Below are 18,950 nucleotides of genomic sequence, written 5' to 3'. Positions count from 1 at the left end.
ATAGAAAATAGTGTTTGCTTTTGAGCTTATTGAGGCAGTTCTTTAGAAAGCACACACTTCAAACTAATCGGGACCCCCATTTTCATTTTTTAGGATTTTGAAGAACAAGCTTCCCCACCCACCCCCCCTGACACAGGCCACTTGAGGCTGTCTTCTTTGGAATGTCAACTTACCTTTGAGAAATAAAATAATAATCAAAACTTGACCAGTATTTCCTGAAATCAAGAGGCAAGTGTGACCCAAATTGCTAAGACTTCAAGATGACTTTGCAAGCACAGCAAATTCTCTTATATAATTTACCCCAAAGCTAGGAGGTCCTGTGAGCTTGATGGCCCAAGGCCACAGCCACCAGAGGCACGAGACAGCACGCACAGCAGTACCTTTTTGACATCCATGTCATCCAAGTGGTTTTGGATGAACTGCACAGTGGCATTAAAGTCCGCCTGGTTAAATTCATAGGGGATATTCCACCCCAGGGCACCGAACTTGCGCCTCTCCTGGACGGTGGAGTGCAGGAAAGCCACTGCGTACAACATGGGCTTCCACTGGGACCCGGAGGTCACGTCCAGCAGGTCTTGGCTCACACCTGTTGTGGTCAGTTGGGTGAAAAATGTATCATCTCTCAAATGTCTTTATTTTCTACTACTTTTAAAAGTAATCATTTTTGTAAGTCCCTGATACTAAAATTCACTTACTTTGGATTATTTTTATGACACTTGAGTGACAATAATAATTTAACTTTTGGGTGTCCAGAGGCCATTTCTTTCTGAAAAATCTTCAAAGAGACTTTGGGGAGAGGAGGAGCTTGCTAACATGGATCAAGTTCCTGCCAATCTAGCAAGATCATATGAGGGCGAAATCAAGATGGAAAGGTAACGACAGTTAAACAAATTCTGCCGCTATTACTGTAACTACTACTCTATTATTATTACTGCTGTTTTGAGCATATACTTGGGGCACATACTTTTAACTAATTTTATATTAATTAAGATAGTATATATAGAAGCCTTTTGCACCTGAGTACATGGCTCCAAATAATGATTGATACATATGCATATACTATATTGTATATATAATTAGATTTATTTATTTTATTTTACTGCCATTATCCTTCCACCTCTATTTTATCCCCACATTTGTCTTATAGATTGGCGGGAATTTCAGCCTTGTTAACAACTCCCCAGAAGTCTCTTTGCAGGTTTTCCAGATTGAAATACAATAATTATATTTATTATGGTTATGAAATACATGATTTTAGTTACAATTTATTTCAATTCTCCTGGAGAGATTCTCTTGTCCCTGTTTTATATATGAGAAAATTGAAACTCAGATTGAGTGACTCGCACCCAAGAGAACAAAGTAATTGTCAACAGCAAGGGCCAGAATCAGGATTTCTGACTGAAAGTTCCATGTTCTTTTCATGACCACAAATCCCATACATAAAGCTATGAAGCAGAAGAGGCAGCGGCCAAAAGAGCGACCTCAGCCCCAGTCGTGATGGGGGCATTTGGGCCTGAGTTTGCTGCCACTGGATTTTTAACTTAGCTACCTTCTGACATATGGCCCTAATGAAAGGCAGGCAGACATCACCATAATTCAGACTCTCCTCTTGGAAGAGACTACTGTACTACTTTAGGTATGGAGCACAGAGACCATAAATGACAAAATTGTTCATTTTTGATGTTAATTATGTCTAGCTGGAGAACAGCATGGGCTTAAATAGGGCAGTACTGGGAAAATAGGAAACTAGAAGGTAGGAATCATGAACTCTGATTCGTTAACACTGCCGGGGCATATTTACAAAAGAGGACCATCACCTCCCCAATCAGGTTAAACAGCAGTACTATTTGCTATAACCGTATCCTAGTTAATCTTTTTATAATTTTTTTTAGGAAAACAATTTAAGTACAGAGAACTCCTATAGACTCAGAAGTATTTCTGGACTCACCACCATATGTTCTTTTCAGTCCTGCCCGGAGGCCCTGTGGAGGATCGTTGGCAAATTTAATGGACATCTGAAGGAGTGTGATGGGAAACTGCTTATGAACCTCGGTGGTCATCCAGAGGCGGAATGCATCATGTACAAGCTCAGTTTCTATGATTATGTCCATCAGCTCATCCATGAAATCAAGTCCCAGATGGCAGTTCTGCAGAAGTGCCCATCCTCCCTAAGTCAACCGCAGTAAATGGAAGTTAGGTGGTTTTGTGTTTCACCCAAATTCGAAATTACGACATTCTTTAGAAATTAAGTAATTACAATTTAAGCCGGGCGCAGTGGCTCACGCTTGTAATCCCAGCACTTTGGGAGGCCGAGGTGGGCAGATCACGAGGTCAGGAGATTGAGACCACGATGAAACCCCGTCTCTACTAAAAATATAAAAAATTAGCCAGGCGCGGTGGCAGGTGCCTGTAGTCCCAGCTACTCAGGAGGCTGAGGCAGGAGAATGGCGTGAACCCGGGAGGCAGAGCTTGCAGTGAGCCGAGGTCGAGATCGCGCCACTGCACTCCGGCCTGGGCTACATAAACCACTTTAAATTAATCTAGGTCAAATCTCAGAAAACAAAAATGTTTAATTGAGACAAGCTATTTTTTTTAGTCCATGCATTTGTTCCAGTATACACTAGTATGCAATTGTACCAATACCATGTGGTTGCAATCATGAATATAATCAAAGTTAAACATAAAAGGACTTCCAAGTAAAGATGGTTGATTGAAAACATCCATTTAACTCAGATCCCTCCCCAAATTCCATTAAAACTACAATGAAGAAAATTTTTAAAGGCATGAACTCTTAAGGACAGTGACAGAGAGAGTGAAGACATTATCACTAACATTTAAAAGAGGTTCAAGAAAGTTGAATCCTAAACTAGCATTTAGAGAAAGCTGAGATGCAACCTGATATATACCACATAACTCCCCAAATTCTGCCTGCCTTAATGAAAAATGAGAAGTTGATTTTCTACAGAAGGCAAAACAGGGTCTAGATTGGAGGATACCAGCACACTGAAGGAATAGGTACTACACTGAAATCAGGTGGAAGAATGGTTACCTGCTGAATTTTGAGACCTGCAACTTCCTCCTCCCACTAGTTCTCAGAATCCTGGCAACAGAGCATACACCCTTTAGAATGTGGAAGAACCTTCCCTGGGAATCTGACCACACTAAAAAGAGCAAGAGCTTTAGAAAATAATAAGCCATATTTTTTGCCTGAATTATACCATAAGTATAGGAAGATCTTTGTGTAATGCAACTCAGGCAAAATTGGGGGTCATGTAACAATAATTTCCTCAATATCTAATCTATAAAATATTTTTGCTAAAATCATCTACAAGATTCAGATCATAATCTTAAGGTGTTTTTCTATAACCCATCTTAGATCACTGACTAGAGCAGCATGAGTTGTGTCTTTCCATAAAAAAAAAAAAAAAAGCATTAGATCTAAAGTCTTAGCAGTTACCTGTAAAACTGATAATTTAGAGATTTCACATTTCCCTTATATTTTCTTCAGAAATTTACAGCACTGATGAATAAATTATCCAACCTTTACCCTTTGAAAATTTCAATTGATACCATTCGCAATTCAAAACAAAAAGGAAATTCAATATAAAACACAGCAACTACAAAAAGACTTCAGCTTCTCTCTTTTATCCAGCATAGAAGTGAACCCTGCCCTGAGATTCCTTCTTTTGTATTTTGCTTTGTTTTGGTTTTTGAGAAAGGGTCTCATTCTGTCACCCAGGCTGGACTGCAGTGACTGCAGCCTCTACCTTCCCAGATCAAGTGATCCTCCCACCTCAGCCACCAACGTAGATGGGACCACAGGCACATGCCATGATGTCCAGGTAATTTTTTTTGTAAAGATGGGGTCTATATTACCCAGGTTGGTCTTGAACTCCTGGGCTCAAGCAATCCTTAGCCTTGGCCTCCCAAAGTGCTGAGATTACAGTTGTGAGGCATCACACCCAGGTGATCTAAACTTCTTAGGTGAGAACTCTGATGTTCCATCTTCACCCCCAGAATCCCATTTCTTTGGGATTGCCATTCTCTGCATTAAATGTTTGTTTTCAACTTACTGAGTAGACCATCCACTTTGCTATCCTTGGGTAGTTGACTTATTTGCGGCATTGCCTCAAAAGTTTTAATGTTAGCTTAAATTAAAAAAAAAAAATGCTGTTTAGTAAACAGCAGGCAACATGTAAATTTAAACTCCTAATGATTTATATTTTTCTTCTGCACTGCTATTCCATAATCTGTAATATGAACAGCATGGCACAAAAGTAGACACTCAGCCTTACGTTCGCCATGGTCTGCTGCAAGAGCTTCCGAGCATGGACCTCCTGGCCCTGGCCCATGGACACATAACGGGTTTCTATTTTTAATCTCTTCCCTAAGGCAATGATGGAATCTGTGGGGTCTGAGCCCATAGACAGGAGACAGATGAGTGGCGTCCGTGGATCAGATTCCTCCCACGTCTTCTCCAAGTCTAGAATAACACCTTCGGCATATTTGTCTCCCATGGAGTCCACGATGTACTTGCGGGCCTGCCAAAAACAGCACACAAGTCAGCAAAAGCTGTTCCAACTATTTCATGTGGATAATGTAGTAGAGTTTCCAAAATTCATTTTTGTAATGATCTCAATGATGTCCACAGTAACCCTGTCAGGGAAACAGGGTAGAGACTGTTTTGTCATATTTGTTTGTTTACATCTCCATTCTGTAGGTGGGACGACTGTGTTGCTTACTCAGTACAAAATCAGACAGTCAAAAGAACCAAAGTTGTATGACTCCTGGTCTGAAACCCATTTCAATATACTGGTTGCTTCCTGCCACACCAGAAAATAAAAATACTGGGAAACTATTGTTTAGGATGCTCTAAGGCAAATATTTGTGCATGTAAACAATCAAGTAAGCAACACAATACCTGCAATGTAATAGGTACTGATCAAACAGATAATTACTGAGTGACTACTTGCATGAAATGTACTGGATATTTGTTGAATGAATCAATGAATGAATGAGTTTTTAAAGATTTAATTCATATTCTCTCTCCTCATCATTGTCGCCGTTCCTTCCCATATTTGGTTCATCCCTTTACCATTAATTTTGTTTTGAATGAAATCTATACTCAAAATATCACAGATTTTGTCAACTTTATTACAACCATAGAAACACATTCTGGTAACAACAAATTCCTTTTTCAAATGAGGTGAAAGAATTATAATTTATTTTTCAACAAATGGTATTGTGAATACGACCCTTAGTCTATATTCTCTGCCTTCTATATAATTAAATTCCCTCAAAAACATTTTTCCTCCTATTCGTGTGAACTTCTTCCACCTTAGATGGGTAAAACCCAAGTTTCTCTCCCCAGCAGCATTCCCCACGAAAATCATTTTCACATAACTTAGGCGTGGGTGCAACATGACCTGTAACTCTCCCAAGGGCTAGGCAGGTGAGCCTCCCCAATCCAATTCCCATAGAAACACAAAACAGCTTCAGATGGAGCTTCCCTTGAATCAGACAGGTTTCAGATAGACCTGGACCAAAGGGGAGCCAGAGCTGGTTCAGTCATCATCCTTGACTTTAAAACATCAGAGTTTGATTTTCAGCCAGTAATGTGGGCTCATCCCTCATCTTCAATATCTTGCTATCCCCTATTCATCCTCAAAATGTACTCCAAGCATCTGAGCTTACAAATTGGTGTGATGTTTCCCACTTGTGTTTGCCTTCTTTGTGGGTTACAATGAAAGAGAAGTGGCCATCACAGAGGAATCTCCTGACTTACTATGTCCTCTCATAGCTTAGTAAGAGAGGTAAAATGGGTGCCACATGAGTCTAGACTGTTGAACGACTGGCTTGGTCCTACTTTCTGATTCCACCTAGTGTGTGGAGACTTCTCACACAAGCTTCATCATTCGTATAGCCAGGTAAAGGGTGTCTGAAACTTGGTCATCATGAAATGTCCATCTTCCTCATGAGAGTGCAAAACACAAAAAGAGGAGCGTTCACTCACATTCCCTAACTCAGACCAGCTAATGCAGAAACAGCTGGGCCATTTTACTGTGGATCTCTTCTCCTTCTTCTAAAGTCATAATCCTCCTCATAAAGTCCATTCCCCCATACCAATGGCAGATTAAGAGGCATGCCAACTTTGTAGAATACACAGGATTTCCTGCCTTGGCAACTATTTCTAGATGACTTTGGGGAAGGACCTCTACCTGGTTTCCCAAAGGAAGAAGAAATGGTGGTCAGGCCCTCTTTGACAGGACTAGGCCACTGGCAATGAAATGACAAACAGCACCTCGGCTCCTCACCCACAAAGAGGTTCACACCTTCTGACCTTCCTCTTTATTAGTTCAGTGGCTGGGAGGTTTTGAGGAGGTGAATTTCAGTCCAGTTGAATTTGAGGCACAGGATGCTATTTATTTTCACGCCTCTCAATACTTTTTCTAGGTTGGGCAGATCCAATATCTAAATCTCTACCTTGCATATAAAAACTTACATATTTTTCTACAGCCTCTGGCAGGTGTTTGATAAGTTTGACTGCCATGTTCTTTGACTTCCCCAAATGTCTACTCCATGTGCACATTCAGTCACAGTCACCAAAGCAGGGAGTACTGTGATCAGGAAGGACTTCAAAGGCTGGACACTGAGGCATTCCACAGTTGCAGCGGTTTCTCAGCCACATGTACCACCATCACTGCAGCATCTCTACAGTGCAACTCATCAAGATTCAAGCACTTTCTACCCCAGGGTAGCAAAGGTCGCAACATGGCCAATTCTGCCATATAACTCAGCATTGACCCAGTTCAGGTATTATCATCCAAGCCATGAGTTAACATGCTAGGATACTAAGGGGTCAGATGGTAAATATTTTAGACTTTGGTGGCCAAATCATCTCTATTGCAACTCAACTCTGCCATTGTTGCACAAAAGCAGTCATAGGCACACAAATAAAAAGCATGGTTATGTTCCAACGAAATGTTAGGGACACTGAAGTGTGAATGTTATACAGTCTTCACTTATCACAAAATATTAGTCTTCTGGTGATTTTTTTCAGGTATTTAAAAATATAATTCTTAAGTAGCCAGCTGAACATAAACAGACAGTGGGCCAAATGTTGTTGGCAGGCCCTACTTTGCCAACCTCTGGAACAGATAACAACAGGGAAGGCTGCTTCACTTATATCTGGAGAAAGGACCTTTGGTCATAATTCCAGTTCCTGGGAAGGGATATTTTTAAATACGGTCACAGTCAAGGTTCAAATTGGCTCTAAGCCCAAAGGATGTAATGAGTCTATGGGGCAAATACGTAATATGCAAGGATGCTCAGCAACCCCAGGTAAGGCCCCACTGCAGTAGGCATGGATCTGAAACCACACATGTGTGCGTTAGAAAGAGCATATTTCTTCATCTTCTTTACCTCAACTTCAACCCAACACCCTGCATTATCTCACCGGGCCAGTAGGATAATAATTCCAGGCATCACTCAGTCTCCCCATCCTCCCAAAGTCTTGGGAGCCCATCCCTTGCACCAGTGTGCCCTAGATGCAGGACATGGAATCAAAGGAAATTATTTTGGAGATTCAAGATTTAAGGACTGCCCTGCTGTGCTTCAGACTTGCATAGGGCCTACTAGTCCTTTCTTTTGGCCAATTTCTCCCTTCTGGAATGATAATATGCCTTACTACCATTGTATCTTGGGAGTAAATAATTTGTTTTGATTTTACAGGCTCATAGGTGGGAGGAGATGAGTCTCAGAGAGACTTAGGACTTTGGACTTGATGCTATGACAAGACTTTGGGGGATGATTAAGAAGAGATGATTGAATTTTGCAATGTGAGAAGGACATGAGATTTGAGGGGCCATGGGAAGAATAATATAGTTTGAATGTTTGCCCCCTTCAAATCTCATGTTGAACTGTAATCCCCAGGGATGGAGGTGGGGCCTGGTGGGGGGTGTTTGGCTCATAGAGATGAGTCCCATAGAATGGCTTGGTGCTGTACTCATGATAGTGAGTGAGTTCTTCCCAGATCTGGTTGTTTAAAAGTGTGCAGCATCTCCCCACTCTCTCTTGCTCTGGCTCTCGCCATGTGACATGCCAGCTCCTCCTGCACCTTCTGCCATGATTGAAAGTTTCCTGAAGCCTCACCAGAAGCTGAGCAGATGCCAGCCCCATGCTTCCTGTACAACCTGCAGAACCATGAGCCAATGAAACCTCTTTTCTTTATAAATTACCCAGTCTCAGGTATTTATTTATAGCAGTACAAAAACTAACAAACCATGTTGGATGATTCACTTCATGCAACAGATATAAACCTTGGCCCATGACCCTCTCCTCTGTCCCAGGCAGTGCAACAGGTTTTAAGACTAGAGAAGTTCACTAACAAATGGTCCAGCCCTTATGAAGCTTGACCCCCACCTCCATGCCAGGATGAGACATACATTGAGCAAGTAATAGCAAAATAACTAGTTTGAAGGATTTATGACTTGCAGGGTGACATGAAAGTATGAAACCGATTAATCTTGCAGAAATATATCAGAGAAGGCTCCCTTGTGAAAGAAGCATTTAAGCTGTTGCTTGGAGAATGAATGGGATTTATTGAGGCAAAGAGGACAGCTAAGTGGGTCAGAGCCTGTGCATTCTATGCAGAAGAAACATATGCAGAGACCATGAAGCAGAAAAGAGCAAGTCACTGGCTAGGGACAGGAGGACACCCATAATAAGTGATGTAAGAGTTAATTCAGGTGTGGCAAGCCAGACTTCTGCACAGCCTGCCAGCCTTTAAAGACAGCCAACACGCCACTGAGGAGTGCTGCATTTTCATACATTGCTCTTCACACGACTCTGCAGAACTTGTTCATCCCCATATGTGGTCCCAACGCAACAGATTCAGCCTGTGAATGGGGGAGAAAATGAACAAACAACCTGCACACCTGTGCCAACCTCCTTTTGTTGAGTATTTGTTTTTTGAGATGGAGTCTCACCCTGATACCTAGGCTGGGTGCAGTGGCACGATCTCGGCTCACTGCAGCCTCCACTTTCCGAGTCCAAGCGATTCTCCTGCCTCAGCCTCCCAAGTAGCTGGAATTACACGTGCTGCCACCATGCCTGGCTAATTTCCGCATTTTTAGTAGAAACAGGTTTTACCATGTTGGCCAGGCTGGTCTTGAACTCCTGACCTCGTGATCCACCTGCCTCACCCTCCCAAAGTGCTGGGATTACAGGTGTGAGCCACCGTGCCCAGCCTGTTGAGGATTTTTAAGACACAAATGTGTACCTCTCAGGAGACACACTCTGAGAGTGCAGCATTTTTGCAATCAGGCATGCCCAGATGTGGACAGTCACACTCAGCCAAAATGCAGAGAATAAGAAATGCATATAGCCTATGGGGAATGGGATTGAATGTATCTACATTGTAGAACTTCTAATAAACTTCCCAGAAAGTTGTTTTCAACCTTCCCAGAAAGGTTGAAAATCACAAAAGGATTCTAAAAGGAGAATAAGAACTTGAGAGGAGAGAACATTTATCCAATGGATGTTCTAAACCTTGTTTAGCACTTGGGTGTCATAAGGGCCATGGGAAGACACCACAGGACTTGAAAAGTCAATGAATGGCGCCATCTTTGCATTTCTTCTAGCATGTGCTGGGTGGACTAGGGTACAGAAGAAGAAATGTAAGGAGAACAGGTACGAGGCCATGGCTGTGGTAAGTCCAGGGATCAGAGAAGCTGGAATGAAGATAAAGTTACAAAAAAAGAGTTACTTAAATCTCAGCATTGAACCAAATAGAGTTTCTGGAAAAAGATAAGAAAGAGACTACTCAAACATTTCTTTCCACATTGTCCTTAAGTAAGGCAACCATTTGACAATTCAGTTGGGCAGGATAAAAGTAATGAAACTGAGAAGAAAAACTGAAAGGAAAGGTGATCTCAGTGCCCCAAACTGTGAAACTCATTTTTCTTTTCTCAATAAATCATTGAATCTGGTTGTTTTCACGATTCCACAGTACCTAAGTGCACTTGGAGGTAGTTACTCCATAAGTTTTTAACACTCCCTCTGGAGAATGAAGGAGAATGTATCTTACATTCTATTATAAACCCAAGGCTATTGCTACTCCACAGCTTATTTGGAAAAGCCCTTAAGGAGTCAACCTGGGCTGAGTATCAGAGTTAAACTTTTCATCATAAAGGCAAGACACAAGTCCTTATAGTGGGTAAAGTCCCATGATACTAAGCCAGCAAATTAAAGGTCTTTAAACAGATGAATCACCTGGAGGCAGGATTCACATTTAAACCATATGTGAAATTCAGTTGTAAGACAACCTACTGACATCTAGAGCTGTGACATTCTTCTGGAGAAATGACTACGGTTTGGGCACACTGTCCTTCCCCCAGTCTCTTCACCCTAACGCCTTTATATTCTTCCTGCTTTCAGAAACACTGTTTTACTACCAGCAAAATGGAGCAGCCATATAATTTTTGATTGAATATGAAATAATATAAAAGAAGAATGTAAATATGTAATATAAAATTACATATTTTATATTATGTAAATATGTAATATAAAATATTAAATATGTAATAGTAAATATGTAATATAAAATAATGTATATAAAAGAATAATATAAAAGAATAACCTTTATGTTATACCTATGTACCGACCTTAGAATCATGGTTTTCTCATTTACTCCTATTGTGGCAGTCAGGTCAGAAAAAGTTACTAAATCACTTAGCCCAAACGTATGTCTCAATACATTTATTTGTGGTTTACGTTTCCATTTTTCACACACATTGCTAGAAAATCACAGACGCCTACAAGAAAATTCTCACTGGAATTCACATTTTAAATAATTTTTTAATTTAAAAGAAAATTATCTTTAAAAATGTTATCTCATTTTCCTCTTTAATATGGACTTTTTACCTGGGCAATGGTTCTGTCCGGACACCAGGATCTAATAAGGAGAAGACGTCTGAAGCAGTCGAGAGATTTACCATAGGCGTTTGGAAGAGGTTCCTCCTCTGGGTTTTCCTTATCAAACCAAATTTTCCACATTTTCTCATTTCTCGATATCTGAAAATACCATGGGATAAAAAATGTGTCATGCCACCCAACAATCTTTCAGTAACAGGTCATAGATAAGTTTCATCAAACCTCTGACCTCTCCAGATATGTGTAAATTATATTCCTTGGTTATTTTTTTATTTTATATTATATGCCAAAAAGTTTGATTGTCTAAAATCTAATGTCATTTGCTCCAAAGTCAGTCTATATTAACATCAGCCTACAACTACATTTCAAAGTAGGGAGAGTCCTTGGATGTTTAATTTCTTCTTTGCCTTTGTGGTAACAAATTTGTAAAGAATACAACAAAATCAATGGAAACTCATTTTCATTATTTCAACGAAGTCTGATTTGCTCCACAAAATCTTCTCATGTCAGGAACCAAATCTCATTCACTAATGTTTCCTCATTTCCCAGGACCACTCCTGACACAAAAGAAGACATACAATACATGTTTATTATTGAATGAACAGCTTTCTGATCAATACTCTATTAATCTAGAGTAATTGGAAATATGCCAGTTAATATCATCAGATGAATGATCAGACACCTGCTACCCTTAGGCAACTGGGAAAGAGAAAAAGGACATAGTACATTATCCTCTGCAGCTTAAAACACCAGAGAGAGGTAGGGATTACATAGTAAGCAGATCAGAAACACCGAACAAACAAATAATGTCTACAGATAAATATCATCTTATGTTCTCTGATATATTCCCTTTCATTAAGAGTTCAAATGTCTTTCTTGGGATATAATCAAAGGCAAATCATTCCAGGTTCATATTTAGAAAGTACCATGTAAGAATAAAAATAGTAACTTCTTTCAATCATGAAAGACTACTTAATATTGAGGGGTTTCATGCATAAGATATCATCTCCAGAAGGTAGCAACTTCAATATCAATGGTCTGGGCAAGGTCGCTGGGGGTAACTCTATAGAGGAATAACTCAGAAGAATGGTTTGTACCCCCAAGTACACAGTAGTAATAAAAAACATCACCAGTGATAAGCCAAAACATAAAAGTATAGCAGAACATAAGCAACTAGCCAACATAAACTGGGGAAGTCAAGAACCAACTTTAAGACATTTCCTGGCCAAAAAAAAAGCCTTCAACTTATAGCTGAATAAAGCCAGCCTGCTGCCAATCTCATTTCTCTATGGTCAGCTGATTTTCAAGAACTTGTTTCTTGGCTCGTCCCAATTTAATTCTCTATACCCAGCTTCCATGATTCCAGCACATGCAGAGTTCATCAGAAGCTAGCTGATTCTAGAAGGATGATAACTTCTAAAGACAAGAGGCCAAGTGCTTGCATGAGATTCATACCCAGGTGCCTAACTAAGTCAAATAATGGGAAGGGCAAGAGGGGAAGAAGAAGAAGAGAGAGAGAAACAAGAGGCAAGAAAGGAAATTTAGCATTTAGAGGTAGGCTGTTCATATGTCTTTTCATTTAACCTCTAGAAAGAAGGAAACGCCTCTTTAAGTCTAATTATTTATTCTAATTGGATCTATCAGTTTTTCTACTTCTGGACCTCCGATTGGTGATACTAACATATGGCCCAGGATGACACCAGTTAAAGTTCCTGGGCACATTTCTTCCTGTAAGACTCAATGATGAGTGGAGTATGCTTTATCAGAGTGCAGGTGAGCCTCGAGGAAGGTCAAGTACATGTAACACCATATTAAGAGTGCAATATTAAGAACTATCTCTCTTCCACAAATATTATATCTAGTGATAAATCAGAAAGCTGCTCAACTTGACATTAGCTTAAGTTAATTCAAAGCACAGTTACCTGGTCAAGGACATCTGAAAACTGTCTAAGTTTGCTAAGTTCCACCAAATTCAGCCACGTCATGTCCAGGATCCATTTTGATGGTTTTGGAGGACAAGCTTTAAGGTCTAATGAGGCACCTCCTTTAAAAGTAAACATTAAATTATCAGATTTTCCTTCCTTCACTGTGAAACAATCTATTTAGTAAAATTTGTATTAAACTATTTTAATTTCAATTATTTTACTACTTTTACTTTTTTAAGCACAGAAATATAAATCATAGTGAAAAACATGCAACATTTAATAAATCAATAGGTAATTTTAGAAAAACCCATTTAATCACCAGTAATATAACTTTGGAACCAGGCAGATGCGGGATTCTGTCCTAGTCTTCCCTGGACAATGTCTGAGACAAACCATTTCATTTGTCTGGGTCTCTAATTCCAAATAAGTGAAATAAGAATAATTAAACCTGTGTCATGATGCATCTGTGTAAAGCACACAAAACAGGATAGACAAATGGCAGAGGGTCACTAAATGAGCAACAATTGCCAATATTAAGAATTGCCCAACGTTAGCACAAGCCAATATTCAATAGATAATTAACCTAGAAAATTTAGTAGTACTAGATGTGTTTGAAGGATTCTCTTCTATAAATCAGTATATTACTTACATCTACCTTGAACACACCCCAAGGGTTCCATGCTATATCACTTATGTCTGTGGTTATACCCTAAGTTAATCACAACAAACATTTCCATTTGGTACTGACCCTTATCTTTTCGCTGATGATTTACCAAAGCTCATGTAACCCACATAACTCTGACAGTAATGTAAGAAAAATGATACCTTAAAAATGTTTTTGTTGCCCACTTCAGAACAATTGAATGTGTGAGCAATTGTATTTTAAGAAAGAGTTAGGAAGTCTTCTCTAGGATAAAATATACTGTTTAATAAATACCATCTACTGAAGAATATCGAGGAAAATATGCTGTATGCATTATTCTTTTTTTTTTTTTTTTAGACGGAGTCTCGTTCTGTCACCCAGGCTGGAGTGCAGTGGCGCAATCTTGGCTCACTGCAAGCTCCGCCTCCCAGGTTCACGCCATTCTCCTGCCTCAGCCTCCAGACTAGCTGGGACTACAGGCACCCGGCACCATGACCAGCTAATTTTTCATATTTTTAGTGGAGAAGGGGTTTCACCGTGTTAGCCAGGATGGTATCAATCTCCTGACCTCATGATCCACCCACCTTGGCCTCCCAAAGTGCTGTCTTTTTTCTTTTCTTTTCTTTTTTTCCAGATGGAGTTTCACTTTTGTTGCCCAGGCTGGAGTGCAATGGCGTGATCTCGGCTCACAACCTCCGCCTCTCAGGTTCAAGTGATTCTCCTGCCTCACCCTCCCAAGTAACTTGGATTACAGGTATGCACCACCATGCCTGGCTAATTTTGTATTTTTAGTAAAGACAGGGTTTCTCTATGTGTTTCAGGCTGGTCTCGAACTCCTGACCCCAGGTGATTTGCCCGCCTCAGCCTCCCTCCCAAAGCACTGGAATTACAGGCGTGAGCCATCATGCCCAGCCTACGCATTACTCTTAAAATGATAAAATCAATCCATTTGGCCACTTTAAAAATCTTTGAGCAGAGTAGGTTATAAACAAATGATAATACTCAAGATATCCACTGAGCTAATCTCTATTTTATCCAGGCATCTTGTACACTACTAAATTGTTACTTTTTGCCAAATCCATCAAAATGTATTTATGATGAGGTAAGTATGGCCTTGAAGTCAATTTGATGAAAATATTGTAAATATTTTCATAAAATGAAAACAGATTGTTTTAACACCAGTGAGCAAAAACCTAAAGACAATGCATTGTGTTGAATAAAATGTTGCACCTTAGCAACTGCCCATTTTCCAACAAACTGAAAAGAATAACATACCCACCAGAGGGTTAGGGAAAGGCTATTCATGAAAAGGAAAGAGTGTTCCTCGCAGGCCAGAGTATTATTCATTGTTTATTAGTGGGTAACTATGTTTTGACTAACCTGCCTGCTCCCAAAGTACACAATTAGGCACAAAGAGTGATTGTAACTTGGGGGAGAGGACATATTTCTGAATAATGTGACAACAAATTACATAGACCCTTGAAAGATAAATAGCTGAGAAAGGAATAATTTGAAATAGTTGTCTAGATGATTGAGAGTTTTGCTGTTCCCTTCTTTTCTCAAACTCTTGCTTTGAGGAAAAAAAAAAAAAGTAAGTTTGGGTTTTTACCATAATACTTTGTGAAAATGATACACGCTTACAATGAAAGTTTTATACAAGCTATGCCACACAATCGTAAACTGTCACAGCTAAGGCATACTTAGAGAATAATCTAGGCTGAGCCTTTCCCATCTCAGAAATGACTAAAAGACCAGCATCAAAACACCGTTGAGGTCAAGAACAGTGGCCTACATCTGTAATCCCAGGACTTCGGGTGGAAAGGCAAGAGGATAGCTTAACCCAGAAGTTTGAGATCAGCTGGGGCAACATAATGCCACCTCATCTCTACAAAAAATTTAAAAGTTAGCTGGATGTACTGGCACGAGCTTGTAGTCCTAGTTACTCAGGAGGATTACCTAAGCCCAGGAGTTTGAGGTTACAGTGAGCTGTGATTGCACCACTGCACTCCAGCTTGGGTGACAGAGTAAGACTCTTTTAAAAAAAAAAAAAAAAAAAAAAAAAATTGAAATCTGTTGTAGCTAGTGGGCTCAACAGCCACTACAATAGAATATCATATTCTAGGAGGCATTCTGCTTATAAACAACTGAGATTTATTTATCACAGTTCTGGAGGATGGGACGTCCAAGTTCAAGGCACCAGTGATTTGGTGTCTGGTGAGAGCTCACTTCTGGTTCATAGAAAACCATATTCTCACTGCAATTCTCACGTGGTGGAGGATTTAGGGTCTCTCTTGAGCCCTTTTTGTGTGCGTGAAAGGGTGTCTCGCTCTTGTCACCCAGGTTGGAGTGCAGTGGCATGATTTCGGCTCACTGCAACCTCCGCCTCCCAGATTCAAATGATTCTCCTGCCTCAGCCTCCCGAGCAGCTGGGACTACAGGTGTGAGCCACCACTCCTGGCTAATTTTTTTTTTTTTTTTTTTTGTATTTTAGTAGAGACGGTGTTTCACCATGTTGGCCAGGGTGGTCTTGAACTCCTGACCTCAAGTGATCTGACTGCCTCGGCCTCCCAAAGTGCTGGGATTACAGGCTTGAGCCACCATGCTCTGTGCTTGTAAGAGAGGCGAGCCTCTCTTACAAGACCATCAATCTCTTATCATGACTCTACCCCTACTACCTAATCACCTCCCAAAAATCCCTCCGTCTCATGCCATAACTTGGGGTTTAGGTTTTCAGCGTATAAATTTTAGTGGGATACAAACATTTGCACCATAACACTATCTAAATAACATTTTAAATTATGTTAAATGATTTTAAAGTCCTTACAGAGAGAGTTTATATCACCAGGTAGCTCTCATCAACCTAACGATTGAAGGGCAGATTTGCAACAAAATCCTGCTCCAAAGTTTCCTCTGAAACTGTCTCATAAAGCAGTGTTATAAACAGCTGTTGAAAGCCAAAGACCCAAAACAACCAGTCTAACCCATACAAGCATCAGACTAATCAAAATAACTAAAGTGCTGAAGATAATATAAAGATGCCCATCATTTGCTAAGCATATCTTATGTATCAGGATTTACATAAATTGTATAAATTCTCAATAATCCTACTATGTAGATTTTACTACCCTTGTATTACAGATTAGGAAACTGGAGCTTGAAAAGGATAAATGACCTTCTCAAGATCACTCATCAAGAAAGTGACAAAGCCAACAGATATTTTAACTCTCAACTTCCTAACTCTAAATCTTATGTTTGCTGTCATCAAGACAAACTGTGATGTGCTTCACAGCATTTCAACAAGAGCTGGATACTCTGTTCGAAGTTATTTCTATGTGGAAATACATTTCATGCCTGAGTTGAGAATGACAGGAACAACAATCCATTGAAAAGCTCTAGAAACTTGGGACTAGAGTCACTGAGTCCAGAAATCAGTAACATATTAAGGGTTCACCAAAGAAGGCAACTCTTACATCTACACATCCTTCTCTCAGGATACTCATCTGCCAATTATTCTGATTTAGGAAATTTGGAAAATAAAGATCATATACAGCTAAAGAGTAAATCTTTAATAGTTACAGACAATGAAAGAGAGATTGTCCATAATTTAACCATTTCTAAGTTCAAATCTAAACAGATGAGTCTTTGTTGCTACTATAAGATACATGTATATACACACACATATGCATATGTATAGGAATACAAAAATGCATTTGTATATGTAAGACTATGGACCTATAACCCCCACCAGGGCACAGCATGTGCATATCCACATTCCTTCCCTTCTGTTCCCCTAGGGGTCATCTTCAAGTTCCCCTAGAAATCTACTCTCCATGTTAAGCATGAAAATCTCCTACTAGATAAAATTATGTATTATTTCTAAAGAATTGGTTTAGAAAGGTATACTAGATGAATCTATTTAGACCCTGGCATCATTTTCATAGAGTTATGGGATGAATATTGTGTCTCCCCAAAACTCATAGGTGGAAACCCTGTATCTCAGTTCTGATGGTTCTGGGAGGTGAGGCCATTGAAACATAATTATGATTAGATGAGGTCATGATGGCGGAGCCCTTAGGAATGGGATTAGTGCCCTTATAATAGTCACTAGAAAGCATGCTTCCTCTTCTCTGCCCCCCAGCATGTGAAGATGCAAGGAGAAGACAGTTGTCTACAACCCAGAAGAGGCTCCTCACTACAACCCGCTGTGCTACACCCTGATCTGGGACTTCCAACTTCTGGAACTGTGAAAAACAAATGTCTGTTGTTTATTAGCCACCCAGTCTATAGTAATTTCTTATAGCATTGAGAATTAAGACACACAGTTACTTCAAATACTGTTTTCAAGACATTCAAGAATGTGATCGTGAATTTATGTTTTCCAGGCTTCCACTGGGCTGTTTCGTTTGAATGGCTCAGGGGACCTGGCTGTGAGCAATGCTTCAGTAGATGCAGAATAAATCATCCACAGGATGAGCTGCACAGTGTCCTCATCCACTTCACTCATCACCCAGTCACTTTGCTTTATTTTCATCACACCAGCCTCACTTTACCAGAGACCCTGATGCCATCCCTTCTGCTTCAACCCTCCTCCCCTAAATGTCCCCATGGCCAGCACCTTCTGCTCTTTCAGGTCTTTGCCCACCTACCGATCTCTTAGGAATGCCACCCCATTAAATATCCCATTGAATACCCCACTTAAAGCTTGAAGCTTCTCCCACCTCACATGCCCTGTAACTTCCCACCCCTCTCATCTTGCTCTGTTTTCCATAGGACTTACCATCTTCCCACTCACTATAAAATTCATTTATTATTTTACTATTTTTTTTCTGTACCCTCCCTAAATCTATATATGCTTTTCAACAGTTTTTGTTCACTGACATGCCCCAAATACCTATTCCATGTCCAGGTATACAGTAGGTCCTCAATAGATAGTTAACACTCAAGAAAAGAACAAATAAAATATCTCATCTAAATGCAATCTTACATAATGCAAGGAAATTGTTATAACCAAAAAATGTACTGCAAAGGGTTTTCACAATAACTCCTCCATCTGCACCTGTGTGCTATAGTCTGTATTCTTAAACTGACCTTTAATAAGAGTGAGAAACTCTTCATGCTTGACTCGGTTCCTCTGGATGTCAATCTTTAGGGTAAGCAACAAGGTGAACAGGAATTTGTGCTCCTCATACAGCCCTCGGGCAGCATACTTATAAACCTCGTAGGTCATGTGCTCGATGATATTAGCAATCCTCTTGCTTGTAATTGGGCTCTTGACAGACCTGGTGAAGAGAACATTTACATCGGGCTTATCCCGCTGCCCTTTTCAAGTGTCTGTAAAAACAATTGTCTTTAATGGAAAATAAGTAACTTTGGAGGAAGAATACTTATTTTTACACATCAAGAGTAAGCCTCCTAAATCTAAAATAACAAGCATTCTCTCAACATGAAAT

General features: G+C 40.0%; 1 protein-coding gene across 4 annotated transcripts in view; it reads right to left on the bottom strand.

Annotated features, from left to right (window-relative positions):
• DNAH5 (dynein axonemal heavy chain 5) overlaps positions 1 to 18,950 on the bottom strand; it is a 318,561-nt gene that overhangs the window by 27,103 nt on the left and 272,508 nt on the right. For all 4 annotated transcript variants that reach the window (XM_037988724.2, XM_007961228.3, XM_037988725.2 and 1 more), the window contains 6 exons: positions 18,589 to 18,779; positions 12,855 to 12,976; positions 10,924 to 11,073; positions 4,296 to 4,541; positions 1,949 to 2,168; positions 381 to 586 (listed from right to left, as the gene is read on the bottom strand). In XM_037988724.2, the coding sequence (XP_037844652.2) occupies positions 381 to 586; positions 1,949 to 2,168; positions 4,296 to 4,541; positions 10,924 to 11,073; positions 12,855 to 12,976; positions 18,589 to 18,779 (1,135 nt within the window). The remainder of the gene's footprint in view (positions 1 to 380; positions 587 to 1,948; positions 2,169 to 4,295; positions 4,542 to 10,923; positions 11,074 to 12,854; positions 12,977 to 18,588; positions 18,780 to 18,950) is intronic.

This window comes from Chlorocebus sabaeus, chromosome 4 (genome assembly GCF_047675955.1).
Source record: "Chlorocebus sabaeus isolate Y175 chromosome 4, mChlSab1.0.hap1, whole genome shotgun sequence".
In the NCBI taxonomy this organism is placed as follows: domain Eukaryota; kingdom Metazoa; phylum Chordata; class Mammalia; order Primates; family Cercopithecidae; genus Chlorocebus; species Chlorocebus sabaeus.
The sequence above is the reverse complement of the archived record's forward strand: the minus strand, read 5'-3'. Positions and strand labels throughout refer to the sequence as shown.